The 21890-nt window shown below is 35.5% G+C and overlaps 2 protein-coding genes across 2 annotated transcripts in view; one reads left to right on the top strand and one right to left on the bottom strand.

Annotated features, from left to right (window-relative positions):
* LOC120417618 (Krueppel-like factor luna) overlaps window positions 1-21890 on the bottom strand; it is a 69938-nt gene that overhangs the window by 17218 nt on the left and 30830 nt on the right. The gene's annotated exons all lie outside the window — the stretch shown is intronic.
* LOC120417617 (insulin-like growth factor-binding protein complex acid labile subunit) lies at window positions 15689-17546 on the top strand. Its single transcript, XM_039579731.2, has 2 exons — window positions 15689-15777; window positions 15836-17546. Exons 1-2 carry the CDS (start codon window positions 15749-15751, stop codon window positions 17325-17327), a joined length of 1521 nt encoding a protein of 506 aa, XP_039435665.2. The 5' UTR covers window positions 15689-15748; the 3' UTR covers window positions 17328-17546.

Here is a 21890-nt window from a genome sequence, read left to right as displayed (position 1 = left end):
AATTTTTTTCAACACTTAAAAAATCCCATATATTACCTTTATTCCTTAAATCCTTAAAAAAAATTCAAAACTATATTTATTTTTACATCTTTATTTAAATATATTTTATTTAATTGCTTTGAATTTCGCTGTTATTTGACTTTTTTGTTAATTCTACATCGTTCGGTGGCTCACACGGCTCATCAACATTACCATTATTAATATTCCAGTTGAGACTAGTGGTACAGCAGAATACGAGTTCAACCTGGCATGAAGTATTATGTTTTCTTTTTTTAAACAATCCAAATAGTTTTGCAATTTGGAAATAGTATTGATGTCTTCGGTATGGCTTCTGTCAAGATTTGTTATCTCTTGCTCGATATTTCTTCCAGTTTCAGTGCACTGTTCTTCTCTTCTTCTAAGCTGATTGATTTGATAACTGATGTTCTGGTGAATTCCGTCATAGTGCTCAAGCAATCTACGCAGCTTATTACGGGCACTCATCAGATCTTCATTCACAAGTCCAAGTTCATCGCTTTTCTCTTGATTTTTTTCCACCAGCTGATTATGCTTTTGTGAGTTTGGTTCTGCCGCAACAATTCTTACACTCAGATGGTTCAAAACGTAACCTGTAGTTTCGGGACAAGCTCTTGAAACGTTCCTCAGTGATAAACCGTTAGACTTTGCTGATTTTTCTACGATATATGCGATGCTTGTGGTATAACACTCGCACAATGATCCTTGGCACGCCCCAAAACTCAAACAAAGAAAAACAATAACTACCCTCGCCAAATAAAACCTTCATTATAATGCAAACTGTTTCGATGCTTCAGTTTAACTGATCACACAGAGCAGGACTCTGCTTGGAAGGGGAAAGAAAGAGAGTCGTCATCCACAAACGAGATAAGATGCAGGTCGGCAGAAGTAATTCAAATCTCCTGGGTATTCCCATAATTTCAATTCGCTGAGGCCAGGGCCGTATCTAAGGGGGGTGTTATGGGTGTTCAACACCCCCCATGGAAAAAATGGCTTACACCCCTAACGCCCCCCTAATGCCCCAAAAAAACACGGCCCGAAGGGCCGCCATTTTTTTTTTGATCATCCACATCTAGACTCTAGATACGCCCTCATGGAAAATTATAGACATTAAAAAAAGGGATGTAGATGGATGAAGCCTTCTACATAACTAACACTTAAAGAAAAACATCACTATCACTAGATACGCCATCATAAACATGTTTAAAAAGGACTTTGATCGCTAATTCCCATAGAAAAACTCAACTTTCACTAGATACGCCCTCATAAAAATATTTAAAAAAAACTTTGATCGTTGAAGCCAATAAAAAAACTCAACTCTTACTTTATACGCCCTCATAAAAATATAAAAAAACGACATTGATAGTTGACGCCAAGAAAAAAAACTCAACTCTTACTAAATACGCCCTCATAAAAATATTAAAAAAAAAACTTTGATCGTTGAAGCCAATAAAAAAACTCAACTCTTACTAAACACGCCCTCATAAAAATATTAAAAGAACGACATTGATCGTTGACGCCAAGAAAAAAACTCAACTTTCACTAAATACGCCCTCATAAAAATATTTAACAAAAAAACTTTGATCGTTGAAGCCAAAAAAATAACTCAACTCTTACTAAATACGCCCTCATAAAAATATTTAAAAAACGACATTGATCGTTGACGCCAAGAAAAAAACTCAACTCTTACTAAATACGCCCTCATAAAAATATTTAAAAAAAAACTTTGATCGTTGAAGCCAAAAAAATAACTCAACTCTTACTAAATACGCCCTCATAAAAATATTTAAAAAAAACTTTGATCGTTGAAGCCAAAAAAATAACTCAACTCTTACTAAATACGCCCTCATAAAAATGTTAAAAAAAAATTTTGATCGCTGACGCCAAGAAAAAAAACTCAGCTCTTACTAAATACGCCCTCATAAAAATATTTAAAAAAAACTTTGATCGCTGACGCCAAGAAAAAAACTCAGCTCTTACTAAATACGCCCTCATAAAAATATTTAAAAAAAACTTTGATCGTTGAAGCCAAAAAATAACTCGACTCTTACTAAATACGCCTTCATAAAAATATTTAAAAAACGACATTGATCGTTGACGCCAAGAAAAAAACTCAACTCTTACTAAATACGCCCTCATAAAAATATTTAAAAAAAACTTTGATCGCTGACGCCAAGAAAAAAACTCAGCTCTTACTAAATACGCCCTCATAAAAATATTTAAAAAAAAACTTTGATCATTGAAGCCAAGAAAATGACTCAACTCTTACTAAATACGCCCTCATAAAAATGTTAAAAAAAAATTTTGATCGCTGACGCCAAGAAAAAAAACTCAGCTCTTACTAAATACGCCCTCATAAAAATATTTAAAAAACGACATTGATCGTTGACGCCAAGAAAAAAAAACTCAACTCTCACTAAATACGCCCTCATCAAAATATTTAAAAAAAAACTTTGATCGTTGAAGCCAAAAAAATAACTCGACTCTTACTAAATACGCCTTCATAAAAATATTTAAAAAACGACATTGATCGTTGACGCCAAGAAAAAAACTCAACTCTTACTAAATACGCCCTCATAAAAATGTTAAAAAAAAATTTTGATCGCTGACGCCAAGAAAAAAAACTCAGCTCTTACTAAATACGCCCTCATAAAAATATTTAAAAAAAACTTTGATCGTTGAACCCAATAAAAAACTCAACTCTTACTAAATACGCCCTCATAAAAATATTTAAAAAAAACTTTGATCGTTGAAGCCAAAAAAATAACTCAACTCTTACTAAATACGCCCTCATAAAAATATTTAAAAAAAACTTTGATCGCTGACGCCAAGAAAAAAACTCAGCTCTTACTAAATACGCCCTCATAAAAATATTTAAAAAACGACATTGATCGTTGACGCCAAGAAAAAAAAAAACTCAACTCTCACTAAATACGCCCTCATCAAAATATTTAAAAAAAAAACTTTGATCGTTGAAGCCAAAAAAATAACTCAACTCTTACTAAATACGCCCTCATAAAAATATTTAAAAAACGACATTGATCGTTGACGCCAAGAAAAAAACTCAACTCTTACTAAATACGCCCTCATAAAAATGTTAAAAAAAAATTTTGATCGCTGACGCCAAGAAAAAAAACTCAGCTCTTACTAAATACGCCCTCATAAAAATATTTAAAAAAATCTTTGATCGTTGAACCCAATAAAAAAACTCAACTCTTACTAAATACGCCCTCATAAAAATATTTAAAAAACGACATTGATCGTTGACGCCAAGAAAAACACTCAACTCTTACTAAATACGCCCTCATACAAATTAAAAAAAAAACTTTGATCGCTGACGCCAGGAGAAAAACTCAACTCTTACTAAATACGCCCTTATAAAAAACTTTGAACGCTGACGCCCAAAGTAAAAATCAACTCTTAATAAATAAACCCTCATAGAATAATTAAAAAAAAACTATTATCGTTGACGCCCAGAGAATAACTAAACTCTAACTAGAAACACCCTTATCAAAAAATATTGAAAAAAAAACTCAGATAGTTAACGCCAAGAGAAAATTTCAATTCTCACAAAACACGCCCTCATAAAATTATTTAAAAAAAAAAACATTGATCGTTGACGCCAAAAGAAAAACTCAATTAGCATTAGCATTAGCATTAGCATTTTAGGACGCCCTATCCACGGATGGCTCCACAACGCTTATCCCTCTGTTTGGTCTGGTTGTGTTAGACCCTCATCCGGAACAATAATCCAACACGGGAGATACCATGTCTTCATCTTTTGATGAGTGTGTAATACAGCCCAGGGCATAAGGGGGTCCTCGCCGGGTCCAAGCTATCCTTTGGGGAACGGAAAGAATGTTAGTAAACACCTATCTAAAGTGCGCAAGGATCCCTGCGTTGACGCCAAAAGAAAAACTCAATTCTTACTAAATGCGCCCTAATAACAATATTTAAAAAATGTCATTGATCATTGACGCCAAGACACCTCCATTTTTTTTAAACTTTGAAAGAAAAAAAACTCAACTGTCGTCCTCATAAAATATTAAAAAATATATTTTGATAGTTAACTTACACAGAAAAATCAAAAACGCACTAGAGACACCTAGCTATTGTCATCATTATGCCTTTGACTGACAAGATACGATCTCTTGGATTAATTTTTAAAAACTTTGATCGTTACGTTAACAAACAGAGCAAAATTTAACTTTTAGCCACAGGGTTTTTTTTAAATAATGGTCATTTAACCCCAATTGGACTAAAAAATAAGTACAAATTCGAAATCGACTTTTTTCTCATCGTGCTCAAATTTATACTATTGAAACATGTAAGAATCCCGAAATTCAGCAAAATCGATTTCGAGTGGTGTGCCGCGTAAAATGCCCCTAAGCCTTTGTATGGGCAGCTTCGAAGTTTCTATGGAAACCTTTACGGACGAATCAATCAATTTATTTAAAAAAAAAAGCTAAAATGCTGGTAAATTAGGTTTGAGAACGTTCTATTGGTGTTCAAAATTAGGGGCATTTCGCCTCAACTGTAAACGAAAATCAACAAATTTGAAATCGACTTTTTCAAATTATGCTCAAATTTAGTGGGGCTATTGATCTATTAAAACACGGCACCGCCCCAAAGTTTTGCGATTTTCGTCAATTTTCCAAAAAAAAAAAAAATTATTGAGCATGTCTTTGAAACAAAAAATAATAGAGCAAAACTCGACTGTTATTATTAAAAGAAGTTGGACGCTGAATTGCGTCCCGCCCATGTGGATCAATCGGACCGCGCACTGGACTCACAATCCAGAGGTTGCAGGTTCGAATCCCGCGGCGGGCGCTCTAAAATTCTAAGTGTAAATATGGGAATCCGGCGCCGTCGCTCCGTGCCGTACTCAAACACTTAGGAGCCCAGGGCGGCGAAGTTCTTGTAGTTAAAAGGAAGACACTAGTGGTTGGTGCTAGCAATGGTGGCCGACAGCTATAAAGTCAACTTCGTTGGACGCTGAATTGAATGATGTCAACAGATCTTCGATTGGTGCATTGTGCATTTTAAGCAATTGAAAACTTTTTCAAGCATTTTTCTCAACCTACATGTGATTTAATTTTAAATGATTTAGATGTTTTTTGGATTGATATGTAAATAAATCCATCGACTTTTAGCGACTTTTCTGAAGAATTATCATTTATAATTAAAAAAATCTTCAAAATAAAAAGACTCCTCGACGAAATATTTCAATAAACATCGAAAAGTTTTGAGAATAAACCTCTTTTTCTTGGTGCCAAATATTACCTGCGATTTTTATTTTAACTTAGGCCGTTGTTTTTTGAAGTTTATGTCCCTCGACTCTGACCAAAGTCAAGGGGAGCAAAAAAATAAAAAGGTTAAAAAAATTAAATTACAGGCCACAGTTTAAACATGTTCAATACACCTGTCCAGTCGTTTTGCAATCATAAGTTTCCAAAATTTATTATTATTAAACAAAAAATTGCGAGAAAAATGTTATAAATAACACTGATACAAATCTTGTAAGCATATCCGGTAACTCTATGTTTATGAATTCGTAAATATCGATTTTTTTCAAAATCGTCAATTTTTTCTCGAACTCGATGTAAATGTAACTCGATGTTGTCTTCGGCAAACTTGTCCCTTAAAATACGAACAATAACCTTATGACGTTTTTGAAAAATAAAAAAAAAATCCATAAAACGGTAATAACCAAATTGTGCTGATTTCCTCTAAAAATTGATTTTGTTTCGGGGGTTCAATCTGTGAACACAGAAAAAAATCAGTTCCCGAAATCGTGAATATTGTTCATGAATGTGAGAACCACGAAGAAATATATTCATGTTAGTAGTGTAAATGCACCAAACTCATGAATAAATTCCTCCGCGGTTCTAACATTTTTGAACAGAATTCACGATTAAGGGAATTGAATTTTGTCTGTGTACTACAGCTGAATAAAGTCATTTGTATTTATTTTTTTGTGCATCCCTCCCTGAAAAAAATGGGGGCAAAACAAATTATTGATGAAAAAATATTAACTTTTGGAATCATGTACAATAGATTGTAAATTATTTAGGATTTAATATCGTTAAGTTTTATAATTTCAATCATATAGAGCATTCAGAAATTTACAAAAAAAGGATTTAGGGATCGCAGAAATTAAAATATATAATGAGTTTATTGATGTTTAGATTATTTTTTAACATTACTGTTACAATATATAAAGCAAATATCACGTTTTGGCAAAAAATGTTTGAATTTTAGTTCCCCTTCGACATTGAGCCAAGGGACAAAAACTTTAAATTATTTTTTTACTAGCCATAACCAATTCCACCACAATTCATCATTTTGTATAAAAAATCAGCGCCCAAGGAAGGTTTGTCAACTGCGTTAACATATCGTCAGCTGTGTGCTATCTTGTGACATAGACCATTTTGGTCGAAAATGAGTTAATAATGACGTTTTGCTATACTTAACAAACACTACAAGATGCTTTATCCCGATTCTGGAAACTCGCTTCCGTTTCCCGGATATCACAATACACACTTGTGACATAGACCAATTTATCATCAAAATGATCGTGCACACTTGTGACACGTCATACATGTTGTTGGAAAATGTGGAAAATTTTTCTTGTTTTTCACAAATTAATGTTGATACACATTTTCTGAAGGCAATGCAATCTTTTGTTTTTGAAAATATACTGATTAAGTCGGTTAAACTATTGATTTGAGCTTATTTTAGTTTGTATGGGAATTCTGTGCACACTTGTGACACGTAGTACAATTTTATTTCGAAACACACTTGTGACACGTGCTTTACAGATTTTTGATTACATAATTTACTGTATCTTTTAACTGGTGTAACCAAATTAGTTGAAACTTGGAGCGTTTGTTAAGCGATAGTATACGAACCGATTGCTTCAAAAAGTTTGGCTCTACCATTCATAGTTTTGAAAAAAATTATCATCAAACTTTAAAAATCGATTTTCTCGAATAGTACTAAATGGTCGTTGTCACAAGATAGCACACAGCTGACGATATGGCACTGAAATAAACGCCTATGTTGACTGTATACGCCCTTCCTATCACACACATACACCCCTAACGCCCTATTGGGGAAAACACCCCCCATTGAAGAATCCTGGATACGGGCCTGGCTGAGGCTTAGATGGGTTCGTAAGCTTGTTCATTGAAAGAATGCAACAATCAATTAAAATTTTTCACCACATAAATGATTCTTTTGTTATTATTTTTAATATAAATATTATATCAAAAGCAAAGCAATCCACTTTAACGACCCCCGGGTCTTTTGTGGGCTCTTTTGCAAGTTTCTACTCATTTCTAGGCGTCCGAAGGTTATGTGTGGTGAGTCACTCAAAACCTCTTTTACGCTAATGGACCGACGTTTTACTTCTCCATCCGATAGAAGGCGTGATCAGGCAAATCTCGTCTCGAAAAATTCCACCGGGTCCGTCTGGGATTGAACCAAGGCCATACTGGGGTTCAGAGGCTACCACGCTAACCACTGCGCCACCGGACCCGGCATATATTATATGATCCTCTAAAAAATGAGCAAAACTTGACTTCAAATTTGGTAGAACTTTGTGTCATATGACACCAATATAGCGTCCATACAAGCAAGCCATAATGAGATTGCTGCAGCTGTCTTTGCAAAAATGATATAAAAATATTATTACATGGACTCTTTTCTAGTATTTTCAGAAAATTTGAAGGCACTTAACCACTTAATTGTAAAAAATAACAAGTGGCTTATATGAACCTTTGGGAATAATACCCTCGGTCATTTCGTGATTCTAGACTCGATTATCTGAAGGCCTTGGAAAAAATGTCACTTCGGACAATCGAGTCACAAAAACATTTTTGTTGTTGTCTTATTTTCGATTTTCTAGCTTAAGCATAACCCCTAAATTATCTTTGCTGCAAATCCGTCTACAACTTTGTAGAACATTGTTACACTCTAAAAAATAACCTTGCAAAGTTAGAAAAAACACGAAATTTTAAAATTAAAATTTTTGTTCTAAATGAAAAAATTACCCTTCTGGGTCAATGTAGATTCGAAAATTACATTAAATTTCCCATAAAATGACATGTTCCAAAAAATTTTACAGTCGAGTAACGGAAAATGGGAGAATTTTTAAAACTTTTTTAGTGTTTTTTTCGATGAAAAATACGTTTTTCCAGAATTCTGAGTACGCCATCAAATCGGGCGTCTAATTTTACATAAAAGTCCCTTTGACACCAAATTTCTATCTCATCACCGTTTCAGGCTGCAAATTATTGAAAATCACCTCTTTTTTCGCATGTTCAAAAATGGAAGGGGTCGTACCGCCCCTCCGTCACGAGATATCAAAAAACGGACCTCGGATTCGTGATCAGGGACAAAAGTTACCCCTTAGGACAAAGTTTCACGCAAATCGAAGAGGGGTCGGGGCAACTTTTCCCGATTTCGTGTGAGTTGGTAGATAATTACCCATACAATATTTTTAAAGTTTAAAAAGACAGTGTGTTCTACATTGCTTTTTTTGTGAAAAAAGCAAGGAAGCGTAAACTTTCTAGCTAGCACCCCGGAACCGGATCCACTCAGCTTTTCCTGAATGAATTCAATGTAGGTACAGCTCTTCAGCTAAATATACCCAACAACACTTTTGAAACTCCACTGCCAGAGCAGTAACGACTCTCGACACAACCGTTCCGGAAAGTCGCGTTGATGGACGCGTCCCAAAACTACGCTGCCAAATACCTTCGCAACTAATTGGGGAACGTAGTTTCTGGCCGCCACCCCATAAAGTCATTATTCGGCAGCACAGTACACCCTCGAGAAGTTGTTTGTCTTGGTGGGCGATAATGGGTTGGCTGTTCAAACACGCACGAGAACGCAAAGGAATCTCTCCGTTTGCTCTGGCTCTGTGTGTTTCTGAGTGTGCACGAAGGAAGCACTAATTCAGTTAAATGTTTGTTTAATGCTAAAGTCTAGTATTTTGTAATTATATTATATGTTTATTTCTCTGTTCGCAGGGCGAAAACTTTTGTCGCTTCTGTCGTCGTCCTCTTTATTTTCCAAAAGGGGTTGTAAGGGGAAACGCGGGTGCAAAGGGATCGTTTTTCCTGATGATGGTGCTCCAAGCGGACATGACGACGGAATCCGGATGTTTGACGATGTCTCGGAGGAACTCTTCAAACGAAGAGGGGGTGCTTTGCTGGTTGTAGTGTGGAACCAGTAGCAGCAGGAAACAGTCTTGCTAATGAAGTGTACCGATTGGATAGAACAGCTTACGAACGGGGATCAGAGCTGATTGTTTACTGAACGCTTGACGTTGTATATTTTGCTTTGAGGAGTTTTGGAAGTTTAGTAAAAATTGACATATGAATTTATGAATTTAACCACATGTGAATAATTTTTCGACGACAATTTCAATTTTGTGTGTCGAACAGTCTTGCAAACATAAACTCAGAAACAGCACACGAAAGGAGCAAAAATCAAAACAAAACGGACGAGATAACGGGACAAAAAAAGCCCCGCGACCCGCGACCGGCCAGGGAATCCCCGCGAGTTCACTTCTGTCGTCGATCGACGGTGATCGGGCTTCACCGAAGTCAGTTGCTCAGAACGAACGGCCGAAGATAGAGCGGTAATTGAGGCCAACATGAGGCACCTTTTGGTAGCGACTGTGAGTGTGACGTGTTTCCTTAGTGTTGTGTGGTGTTACAGTAACGCACAATGCAGAAGCTTCGATAATGCTCTGCAAGACATCAACTACGAGCTGGATCAAGAGTCCAGAAAGCATAACTTTTACTTCCACTACACACAAAACACCTACATTGCCAAAACGAAGCACGTGCTGAAGGAGTTGAACACAAGAATCAAGCAAAAACAACAAAGTCGAGACTCAACGCAGTGCACCGCCCTGGAGAATGCAGTCAAGGTGAAAAGCCTCAATTACGGGCTGGAGATCGAGGGTCTAGAGGACAGCGTTAGCCGGTTCGAGAAGCTGATCGATTTCCTGGACGAGCGGAACCTCAACCAACGCAACGACACCGATCGGAAGCAGGTCGTCTCGCAGCAGATCGCCCACGCGTACGTCGACCTGCAGGAAGATCTCAAGCAAGCCAACGCCACGATCGATCGGCTCAATCAGACCAACAGCGATCTGACCAGGAACTACCAAGTGCTGCAGCAGGAGTATCACAGGCTGCTGGCGAAATTGCACGCAAACGCGGCTGCGATTCATGGCAAAACGGGAAACGTCACCGGACTGCACAACGAAACAGCTACAATTAAACCGGAGCTGTTGAACTTGCCAACGGCGAATAATGTTACAACACTGACGAACTCAACGGAAGAGGCAGGAGCTTTAGTTAAGGAGCCATTCGATGTCGATGTGAGGACGAATGTCACTACGAATAAGAACAACTCTACGAATGCTGAAACGGATGATTATGAATAATGAAAACTTTACACTGTAAAATAAAGTATGATTTCTTAATCAAACGTGTTATTTTTGTTTTGTGGTTGTAAAAATTCAGGATATGAACACAGTTGGTCCATCTGGCCGAATCGTGTTTTTTAACCATCGAAACCCCCCTACAATATTTCTAGTGTAAACGTATTGTTTACTTTCAGTAATACTAACTAAAGAAATTGGAGATATCACATAAAAGGATTGAAAAGTGTCGACGCTCCATGGAAAGAAACTATTTTTTCCAAAGAAAAAGTTAATTGAATAATTAAAAATTGTAGTTATTGAACATGCTTAAACCCAGAAATACAACAAAAAAAATTGTAATAATTTAGAAAAACATAAACCAGATAACTTTTTTCTCATGAGCAAAATGTGTTCAAAATTGTATTTAAAGCAACGAGCAGGTGGGATTTAAAAAATCATTTTCCTGATACATTCCAGACTCGATTATCCGAAGCCTCGATTATCCAAAGTTTCGATTATCCGAAGTTTCAATTGTCCAAAGGTTTGTATACGACTTCGGATAATCGAATCACGAACATTTTTTTTCGTTTTACACATCAAATTCGAGTTCGGCAACCTATTAAATTGCCTTTTAAATAATAAACAGCATTTTTCAATATTTCGTCACCCTTTTGGATTTAAAAATTCTTAATCACTTTAACGTACCGTAAACCGGGGTGACTTTGATAGGATTTCAATTTGTTTTTAGAATATTTTCCAACAGGTAAGGTTTTTCTTAAGATTATTATTTATAAAACATGTACTGGGGTAGGCCACACAAAGTCCATGCACTATTTCGGAAAAAAAGTTTTTTCAATAGTGTTTAGAAAAATAGTTACGTTAAAAATTCTTAGTTTGAATTCCGGGGTGACTTTGATAGTCATAGTTTTTCTTGTTAAAATCATATTTAAGATTTTCAAACTTCATTTGTACGTTAAATGTACCATCACTAAAGTAGCTGATATAGTATTTAAGAAAAAAATCAATGTTTATATTTAGTTAACTAAGTGTATAAGCTTTTATGCAAAATACCTATAAATTTTAGGTAAAATTGTTAAAAAGTCGGAATTTTGTCTGAAATTTGTTAAAACTAGTTTTGTTTATAAAATTATCGATTTATATTGCATTTTATACTGAATTCGAAGCACGAATCACAAGTTTTCACATTTGACATGAAATTTGTTCAACTGAAATTGCCTATAAATTTAGAGAGTTTTTATAATTGTGTTTCAAAAACACATATTATTTATGTTTAACAAACTTTTTTAACCTTCTCCTAATGGAAAATTGTCCAAAAAATCCGAAAATTCAATCCGTTTTCCGATTAAAAATCATGTTCATTGAGAAAATCATGACACTTTGAGAAGTTTAAAATAATGACATTCATCAACATTTTCTTAACTATAGTTAACTAACTTTTTAAACTTGTCAAAATTTTATGAAAAATTCTTCTTAAGGTACATTGAACACTTCTCTACCACGATCAGTTTGTTTCTAAACCATTCCTTACGTATTTTAATTGTACTCTTCATTTTGCGGAAAAATCGCAAAACTATCAAAGTTTTACGGTAGTTTAGAGGTCATACTTAAGCTCGACAGTCAAAAATTAGAAAACGAAAAAAAATGTTTTCGTGATTCGATTATTCGAAGTTTCCATTATCCGAAGTGAAATTTTTCCGAGGCCTTCGGATAATCCAGTCTGGGCTGCACAGAAAGCAACATTTTTTATTTAACACCAATAATATCTTAAAAAAAATATCTAAAAGAAATTTCGAACAACAGCTAGTCCTGGTGGCCAAGTTTAAAATTTAAATTCTTATTGTATGTTTTTTTGTCAAGCTTTGTTTTTTTTTCTTAACAAGACACTTGACTTTTTTTTACTGAACTGATAATTAAATTGTTTAGACTGTTAAATTATGATAACTTAATAAAAAAGTGAACCTTGATATTTGGGTAATTCTCTACCAACTCACACGAAATCGGGAAAAGTTGCCCCGACCCCTCTTCGATTTGTGTGAAACTTTGTCCTAAGGGGTAACTTTTGTCCCTGATCACGAATCCGAGGTCCGTTTTTTGATATCTCGTGACGGAGGGGCGGTACGACCCCTTCCATTTTTGAACATGCGAAAAAAGAGGTGTTTTTCAATAATTTGCAGCCTGAAACGGTGATGAGATAGAAATTTGGTGTCAAAAGGACTTTTATGTAAAATTAGACGCCCGATTTGATGGCGTACTCAGAATTCCGAAAAAACGTATTTTTCATCGAAAAAAACACTAAAAAAGTTTTAAAAATTCTGCCATTTTCCGTTACTCGACTGTAAAAAATTTTGGAACATGTCATTTTATGGGAAATTTAATGTACTTTTCGAATCTACATTGACCCAGAAGGGTCATTTTTTCCTTTAGAACAAAATTTTTCATTTTAAAATTTCGTGTTTTTTCTAACTTTGCAGGGTTATTTTTTAGAGTGTAACAATGTTCTACAAAGTTGTAGAGCAGACAATTACAAAAATTTTGATATGTAGACATAAGGGGTTTGCTGATAAACATCACGAGTTATCGCGATTTTACGAAAAAAAGTTTTGAAAAAGTTACTTTTTGCGTTTCTCTTTGTTTCGTCGTCCGTGTCTGTCGCGGGTGACCATGAACGGCCATGATCAACGACGACCAACTTTTTCAAAACTTTTTTTCGTAAAATCGCGATAACTCGTGATGTTTATAAGCAAACCCCATTATGTCTATGTATCAAATTTTTTGTAATTGTCTGCTCTACAACTTTGTAGAATATTGTTACACTCTAAAAAATAACCCTGCAAAGTTAGAAAAAACACGAAATTTTAAAATGAAAAATTTTGTTCTAAAAGAAAAAATGACCCTTCTGGGTCAATGTAGATTCGAAAAGTACATTAAATTTCCCATAAAATGACATGTTCCAAAATTTTTTACAGTCGAGTAACGGAAAATGGCAGAATTTTTAAAACTTTTTTAGTGTTTTTTTCGATGAAAAATACGTTTTTTCGGAATTCTGAGTACGCCATCAAATCGGGCGTCTAATTTTACATAAAAGTCCCTTTGACACCAAATTTCTATCTCATCACCGTTTCAGGCTGCAAATTATTGAAAAACACCTCTTTTTTCGCATGTTCAAAAATGGAAGGGGTCGTACCGCCCCTCCGTCACGAGATATCAAAAAACGGACCTCGGATTCGTGATCAGGGACAAAAGTTACCGCTTAGGACAAAGTTTCACGCAAATCGAAGAGGGGTCGGGGCAACTGCTGTGTGAGTTGGCGGAGAATTACCCATTTGCAAAATTAACTATTATATATCTAAAAGTGCATTGTTAAGATCCATTGTCATAAGGGTTAGTGAATATGTAACGATTTCGTGGACAGCGTGAAATTTGTGAAATTCCACAATGTCCAGGGAATTCCGTGAAATTAGAAGATTTTCTTAAATCAATGCATAAAAATATTAAATAAGTATAAAACGTTATATTTAGTTCTATAACTTTTTAAATGAACTTTATTTTTTGAAAGGAACATGAACATTGGATTATAATTGATACAAAATTTAAAAAGAAAATATTGCTACTACCTAGTTGAAGTTAAAAAATATTCAAATAAAAATACATTTTTCTTCGGAATCATCAAATTGTACCAAAGTGAGAAAAGTAAGATTGCAGTAAGGTTAATTCAAATTTTGTAAAAAGTTTTTCTCTCCACTTCAAAATTTTCCAGAAAAATAGGAGGTGACAAAAATGTGTATGCTCAAAACTATGCAATTTTCATTGAAAAAACTAAAAAATAATCTATTTCGTTCTTTAACCGTTTTAATCTAAATCTTGCACAATATTTTGAATTGGAAATACCCATAGCACTACGGAATTAGCTTTTGAAGGATTATTAAAATTTTGTATTTTTTTCACAATAACTTTCAACTGTTAAAATGTATAAATAAGTACTTTTTGCTTAGAAAAAGCTTAAAGTTTGAAACATAGGTAGTTTTTTTTTTGTATTTTCAGGGAACAAAACTATATTTTTCCAAAATACTATTAAATGCGTAGAATAAATAGAAGAGCAATCAACTAACAACAAAGCTCGTTTAAAATATTTGAAACTCGAGTGAAATTTCCATAAACAGTTTTTTTTGCCATTTTGTCGTATATACTTGAAAACTAATAATAGTTTTAAACATACCAAGCAAATTCCATGTAACAAAAAATTGACTATCGTGTGATTTGAAAGGTAGAATTCCAAAATAAAATTGTGAATTCAAACTCGAAATTTTCAAGAAATTTGATGGTCCCAGTGAAAACTTGAAATTTTCAGCATGAAAAATGTATAATTAAGTGTACAAAAATCTTTCCGAAATTTGTATGATCAGTTACAGTTTTTATTTAACCCTCTATAACCCAACCCCGCCTCTAGACGGGCTTCGATTTAAAAAATCGCTAAAAATCCATTTTTCAACCAATTTTTGATCTTCAAAAAGCATTGTAAAGAAGAACTTTTAAAATTTTGGAAAATTTTAGGGTTGGAAGTTTGACTTGTTTTATGTGACTTTGCCAAAGTTTTTAAAAATGTATTTTTTTTAGGGGTCAACTTTGGCTGTGTTTTTTACTAACATTTTCTATATTTTAAGTAAAAAGAAGTATGCAGTATTTTTTCTAGTGCCCCAGACTATGCCTCTACGCATTTATTTACAATTTAAATGATAATGGTTCCATTTTATAGCAGAAAATGTGAAAAACATGCAAAAAATTGAAAAAGTTACTGTAAAAACATGAAAAAATTAGATAGGCAAAATGTAATGATAGGAAGTGGTAGAGTAGGCCAAAAACTACCAAAAACAAACATAAACTAAACAAGATAAATGCAAATTAAAATACTAAAAATGAAACAAGAAAAACATAAAACAAGAGAACTAAAGTTTTTCGTAGAACAAAAGTTGCTCAAAATGACCTCCTGAACACGGGAAAAATAAAAATTTTCGAAAAAAAAATTGGGCAGTAGAGGGTTAAATTATTTTGAAGTTATTTTATTTTTCATTGTAATGATTTGTTTCTTGAATAAAAACTACAACCCACAATTCTGAAAAACTGAAAAGTTAAAAAATCCATTATCGGCATAGACGCACATCTTCCTGCAACGCCAGAATTTTGCAAATGTATTCGTAGTTGACTTTCATGAACTTGTTATCAACCAAGATTCAGTTTGTCAAAACAACCGCATTCTATTTCATTCTGAAAATGTGGCAGCAAGTTGCACTCGTTCTCAGGTAAACGCTAATAATTCCTTAAAATAAAATGCTTTTTAACAAATTTTGCTCATTTTAGCATCCTAGTGACGCTGTCCCCGGCAGCCACCACCCCCTGGACGTACAACTGTGCGCCCCCCTTTAAACCGGGCAGCTGCCTGCTGAAAGCAGTCAAAATCCAGGACAAGGATGTCATCCACCCGGCAGCAACCCCGTCCTCCGATCTGGAGGTCCGTTTCGAAGGCTCCCAGCTGGACTATCTTCCGGAAGCTTTGTTCGGGAAATTCCCAAAGCTGGAAACGCTCGGGGCTAGCAGAGTTGGATTGAAGAAATTGTTGGAGGGAAATTTCGCGAAACCTGCCACTTTGAAGCGCGTGGACATTTCGAGCAACTATGTGGGAGCCCTGCCGGACAGTGTGTTTGGGACGTGTGCTAATTTGGAGGTCATAAACGTGGCTGAGAATAGACTGCAGTTGTTCAACGGGGTTGAGTTGATCGGGTGCGGAAAGCTGCGCAGCTTGAATGTGTCTTCCAATCGGTTGATTTATTTTAACTGGGATCCGCTGGTAGATTTGCGTCAGCTGGAGGAGGTTGATTTGAGTGATAACTTGGTTGGTGAGATGGTGGTGCCTAAATATGTGAAGAAGATCGTTGCCAGGAATAACCACATCCATAAGCTGGGAACCGATCGGGAATCGTTTATCTTTATGCTGGAGCAGCTGGACGTGTCACGGAACCGGCTTGGCAACGTTGATACGCTGGCACGGTTCGCCAAGATGACTCACATTGACCTGTCGTACAATAGGTTGTTGAGTTTGGATTTCGGTTTGTTTCGACACATGAGGGGGCTTCGTGAACTTAACCTGGCTAATAATAACATTTTTGCTGTGACGACCTCTGAATTGAAACCATTAACTCTGGAGTTGGTGGATCTTTCCAACAACGAGTTGACCCGGTTATCAGCGGTTGATAGTGCTGGAATATCTTCGGTGGAACGGCTTCTTCTGAACAACAATTACTTAGTGAGCCTCGAGGTTACAAAGGGAGCCACCAACTTTCCAAGGATTCGCTCGGTAACATTGGATGGGAATGACTGGGCATGTCGGGATATTGAGTCTACGATTGCGGAGTTGAAGACCAAGAAGGTTGCAGTCCCGTCAAGCGAAGCCAAGTGTAGTCCCAATCAGATTATTCGAGAAGGACTATGTTGTCGCGATTTGGGATCTTCGTTTGAAGAACTGGTCCTACTTAAAGCTGAAAAGTTAGCCGAAATTCAGCAAAGTTCTGCAACGTCTTCAACTTCTACCATCAAATCCGTTACCCAAAAGGCAGCCACGGTTGCAACCCCCCAATCAACAACAACCAACCGTCCCACCAATCCCGACTTGGGCCAAAAAACCAACGCCCTAAAGCAAGCCGAAGCCCAAATCGCCACCCTAACCAGCGAGAAGGCCACCCTCCAGGCGTCCCTCGCGAAAGCACAGAACGACATAAAAGCTCTCGGCGAGAAGTTGGCCCGCTGTAAATCCACCGTAAACCAGCGCACCGGCCAAACCGTCCTCATCGACTGAACCGAGACCCCTGAAAGTATGCTGCTGTAATTATTGTCTCAGAAAACCGGTTCCCGTGATGGCAGCGCGACAGCATAATTCTCACTTTCTCCTGCTCGGGGTTGCATAATGATGCTGTCATTACGGAACGGAGGGGAGCGCGACGACGATGGCGATGACGACGACCAGGAGCAATAAAATAATCAAAATAGGCAATAAAATTTTATTTTCATTGGCTGACTTTAACGTCTTCTTTGGGGTGCAATCTCAAGATGGGGGGTTTTTTTGTCACCGGCGCGAGATTAGAGGCTGGTTGTTGATGACTTGAGGGATTGGGATCGTTTGAGACATGGCTGGGAATCCCTTCGATGGAATTAGTCTAGCTTAAAGTTTTCCGAACATCGTAATTCGTTTCAAAAGTTGGTTGACTTTTATGACAAAAATGTTGCTAAATGGTTAAAGCTAATGTCATAATTATAATTCCTTTTTTTTAAATATGAAATCACTTAAAGTTGGGTTTGGTTTTTTTAAAGATCTATTATGGTTAAAACAACTTTTAAATGGCAAAATTTTCAAACTAATGTTATGCATCTATCGTTAGTTTCGATTATGTTTGAATTGATATTTTTAATAATAATAAAATGACTTATTTTGATGCAACTAAAAATTTCAAATTAAAACAGCTTAAAGATTGTATTTTTTTCTAAATTTAACAATCCTCTAATTAATACCTACGTGACGAAAATAGATCTTTAATCAAGTGATATCAGTTCGATATTATCACTAAACCTTAAGATATAAGATTGTTTAGCATTGAAAACATGTTAGAAAAATGAATTTTAACTCTGATCTCAAAACTAATCAAATCTACCTACGTGGGTTATGACTTCCTCTTCACTAACTAAAATAATTTAATATGAATGAATGCGAACATCATTTTCATGCAAGTAATTCCAGTATTAAGCAATTTCAAAATATCACTTCAGAAATCCCGCGAAATTTGAAATATTCAATTGATAAATCGCTGCTCTGTGCCTTTAGTTTGAATTTTAAACAAGCATTTTGGAAGCAGTTTCCAAATAAAAAAAACTTTTGCATGTAAGATTTTGATTTTTTTTGAAGATATTGTTTATAATATTTACATTTCCAACATTTCTTCATTTCATAGAATTTCAAAAAGATTGTAAAAGAACATTCATCAAAACGGTTACGATGTGCTTCGTGTTGGAGATATTTTAGCAAATTAAATTTCTTAAATATCAATAAAATTAATATAGCAGAAATTCTTCGAATAATCTCCAAAGCAATTCAATAAAACCTTTTTTCAAATAAATAATTTGTGATAAAAGGTTTAATATTGTATCTTGAGCTACTGCTACCTTTTAAACTGTTTTCTGTTCATAATGATGCTAAACGAATACATATTCTTAAATTTTTGGAACTATTTTTTGAAATTGCTCTGAAAAAATAATACATGAACAAACTCAACATGATTTTGTTCAATTAAATTTATTGTTTGGTTTATATATAATTAATTAGATTTTCAGAAGTTATGATATCTGAATTATTTCTGATAATATTTATTTTTGAAGCAACTGGGAATAGATCTTGCTTAATGAGTATTAAATTATTACAATTAGGTATGCTTTTAACAGGTTAATGTTATTTCATCAAAACAATATTAACTCCTTACCTCAAAATTAAAATTGATTTTTTTTACGTTTTTGTTTACCTTGATCAAATGAGATGAAAATCGAATTTGTGCAAAAAGAATTAATTCAATTGGTTGAATACCTAGTACTAAAGAAATTACAATTAGAAGTAAAAGAATTATGGAGCACTGGTGCTACTACAGGTGTTAGAGGGTTAAATGTGAAAAAATAGAAGACTTTTTGTGGAATGATGTTAATTTATCGTATAATTTAAATAATGTTGCATAATAATACAAAAAAAAACATTGAAAAATTACTCTATATTGTTTGTTCTCAAAAAATGCAAACATATATTCAAAGCTTGCTTCAAATATTTGAAAACATTGGGTTGTTTAGAGTAAAACCAATACTTAAAAGCTTTACCATTTGTTCAAGAGCTGAAACCAGTATTTGTCATGAAAAACACATTTTCTCTATCTTTTTAATTCAATAAACACAGAGGCAAGTTTAAAAATTCTCATAAAAAAATACCAAAATACATTTTCTTGTAGTTTAATTATTTTTTACATGCAATCAAGCTGTTAATTGATTTTCACACTTATTTAAACCATTAATGTTGATGTCATATATAATTTTGTTGCATAATATAAATTAAAACCAAGATCATAACAATTTTCAATAAATTTTAAATTTCCCGGGAATTCCCGGGAAATTGGCTGAAAATTTCCCGTTTCCCGGGAAATTTGTTACCCCGGGAAATTGGACGCTCTAATTTCATGTGATAGGGTGACCATGTCCTCAAACTTCATGACTCATTGGAAATGTCTTTTGATTGAATTTCTAACTAGGATTAACATAGCAATCCCCTTATGTTTATACACCAAATTACAAGTACAACATTGTTACACTCTAAAAAATAACCCCGCAATTTTAAAATGAATAATGTTGTTTTGGATAAAAAAATACCCTTCTGGGTTTTTTCAGTGAATAAAAAAAGCCGAATTTTTGAAACTAATTAGTATTTTTTTAAAGGAAAATACGTTTTTCTCGAAATTCTGAGTACGTCATCAATTCTGGAATCCAATTTCAGAATGCAAATTATTGAAAAACATGTCCTTTTTCGAATGTTCAAAAATGGAAGGGGTCGTACCGTGATCAGGGACAAAAATTATCCCAAAGGACAAAGTTTCACGCATATTGAAGAGGAGTGGGAGCAAATTTTCCGATTCGATGTGAGTTGGCGCAGAATTACCCTAATTAAAATGTAGCTTGAGTATTGATTATAAACATTTCAAGAAGTTGATTGCATCATACCCAAAAATAATGAGTTGAAACAAATGCAAACTATCATGTTTCTTTTCACTAAAAATATCTGCGGCAAAATCCCAGCTAAAATTGGCCCCTGACACGAACGTTTTAATCTGCCAGCCTCGCCGTCATCACCACCTTCCGGAAGTGCACTTGGCGGCTCGGCCGGATGATCCGTTTAGCTGGAAGCCGCGCCACCGTTGTAAACGGAAGCGCACGAACGGTTTCCAAAGTGAGTTCACTTTGCAGCTTCCCGGCTTCAACACTTGCTGGCGCTTTTTTTTGCTGTTGCTTCTTCACTGCTCTATTAAATTGTGCAATGAAATATGATTATCCATTAAAAGAGCTATAAATTTTATGGACCTCGTTGCACTGAGTTGGTCCGGAGATCGACCGGTTCCCGCTGGGAGGAGCGAGTTGGATCACCGGAGGTCGTGGGGCCACAGGCCGTGGACGGAAAACTGAAACCCTTAATGGGATGTGCGAGGAAAAGTTTCATTAAGCTGGTATTCTGCAAGTTGGCGCGGTAGAATTTTTCCTCTCTATTAATCTTTGGCAGCGGGATGTACACGGCTTGGTTAGATAGTGTAGTGTTCCAGGCCACAATCGAGTCTTTGCTTGAGCCATCGCCAGGATCCGTTGCATGCAACCTTTGACCGTGCACAGAGTCGAGGGTTGAGGTTACCGGAGCAGGAAGCAGATTGATTTAAATGTTTACTTTTGCCTTTTAAGGTGTGAAGAGGTGTTTTAAAATACTTTTTCTACATACTTTAGGATGGTAGGTTGCCCAATTAATCAGCGATTGGAGTTACAAACCTGGAAGGAGAGAAAAAGAGTTTTTAAGGAACTTTTCAATAAATCATAAAGTTTGATAATCTGGCCAAATTATTGGTTCAAAATACCCTGACTAAAATGAGTTTTGTAATTCTTTTTAAATGGATTTCAGCTGTATTTTGAGCAATTTTCAGTATTTAACTTCGCATTACCAACCAAAAATTAACTTTACCAACAATTTGGAATGAGTACAAAATTCTGCAGTAATTATGCCGTCATAATTTAAATAACACCGAAGGCAGATTTGACGCAGCATCCACCCAAAATCGCCAGTCGAGCGTTGCCGGGAAAGTTATGTTACGTGGCGGTAGTCTCTCAGGCAGCCGGAAAATACCTTTCTCAACTCCTGGTAAGGTTACGCGAGGGCGGAAATCATTCCTTCCAGAGCTCGAAAGCATTCGGCAGCCGGCGAAAAGCAGCTTTCCACGCTGCTTTCACCGCTCTACCGAGGAGCGGAAAATGAAATGAATTCATAATAACAAAAACGAACGCGAAATATTTTGGATTTTTCATTACGAGAGCAACATTTTGCCCCGCAGGGAGCAAATCTCAAGAATGCCTTTTATATCATTCCATCTGCTTTCCCGAGCGGGGTACGCGCGCATACCTTAACTCCAAACCCTCACCGCATCCCCCTTAACGCGTATCACCGTTAATGTTGATGTAACGCCACCCCCACCCACTTCGGCTGGGAGGCCGATTACTAAACGTTCCAATTGGAATCACAGGAAATCGCGCTCTAATTATAGCGCTGTTTGTACAAATCAATTAGCTTTGACGGTGGCAAATT

The sequence above is a fragment of the Culex pipiens genome, chromosome 3, assembly GCF_016801865.2.
Source record: "Culex pipiens pallens isolate TS chromosome 3, TS_CPP_V2, whole genome shotgun sequence".
Lineage (NCBI taxonomy): Eukaryota > Metazoa > Arthropoda > Insecta > Diptera > Culicidae > Culex > Culex pipiens.
This window is presented reverse-complemented; position numbering and strand designations above follow the sequence as displayed.

Coding starts and splice junctions, on each gene's coding strand:
- LOC120417617 (XM_039579731.2), top strand. CDS start 15,749: ATGTGGCAGCAAGTTGCACTCGTTCTCAG. Junction 15,778..15,835: donor CAAGTTGCACTCGTTCTCAG/GTAAACGCTAAT, acceptor TGCTCATTTTAG/CATCCTAGTGACGCTGTCCC.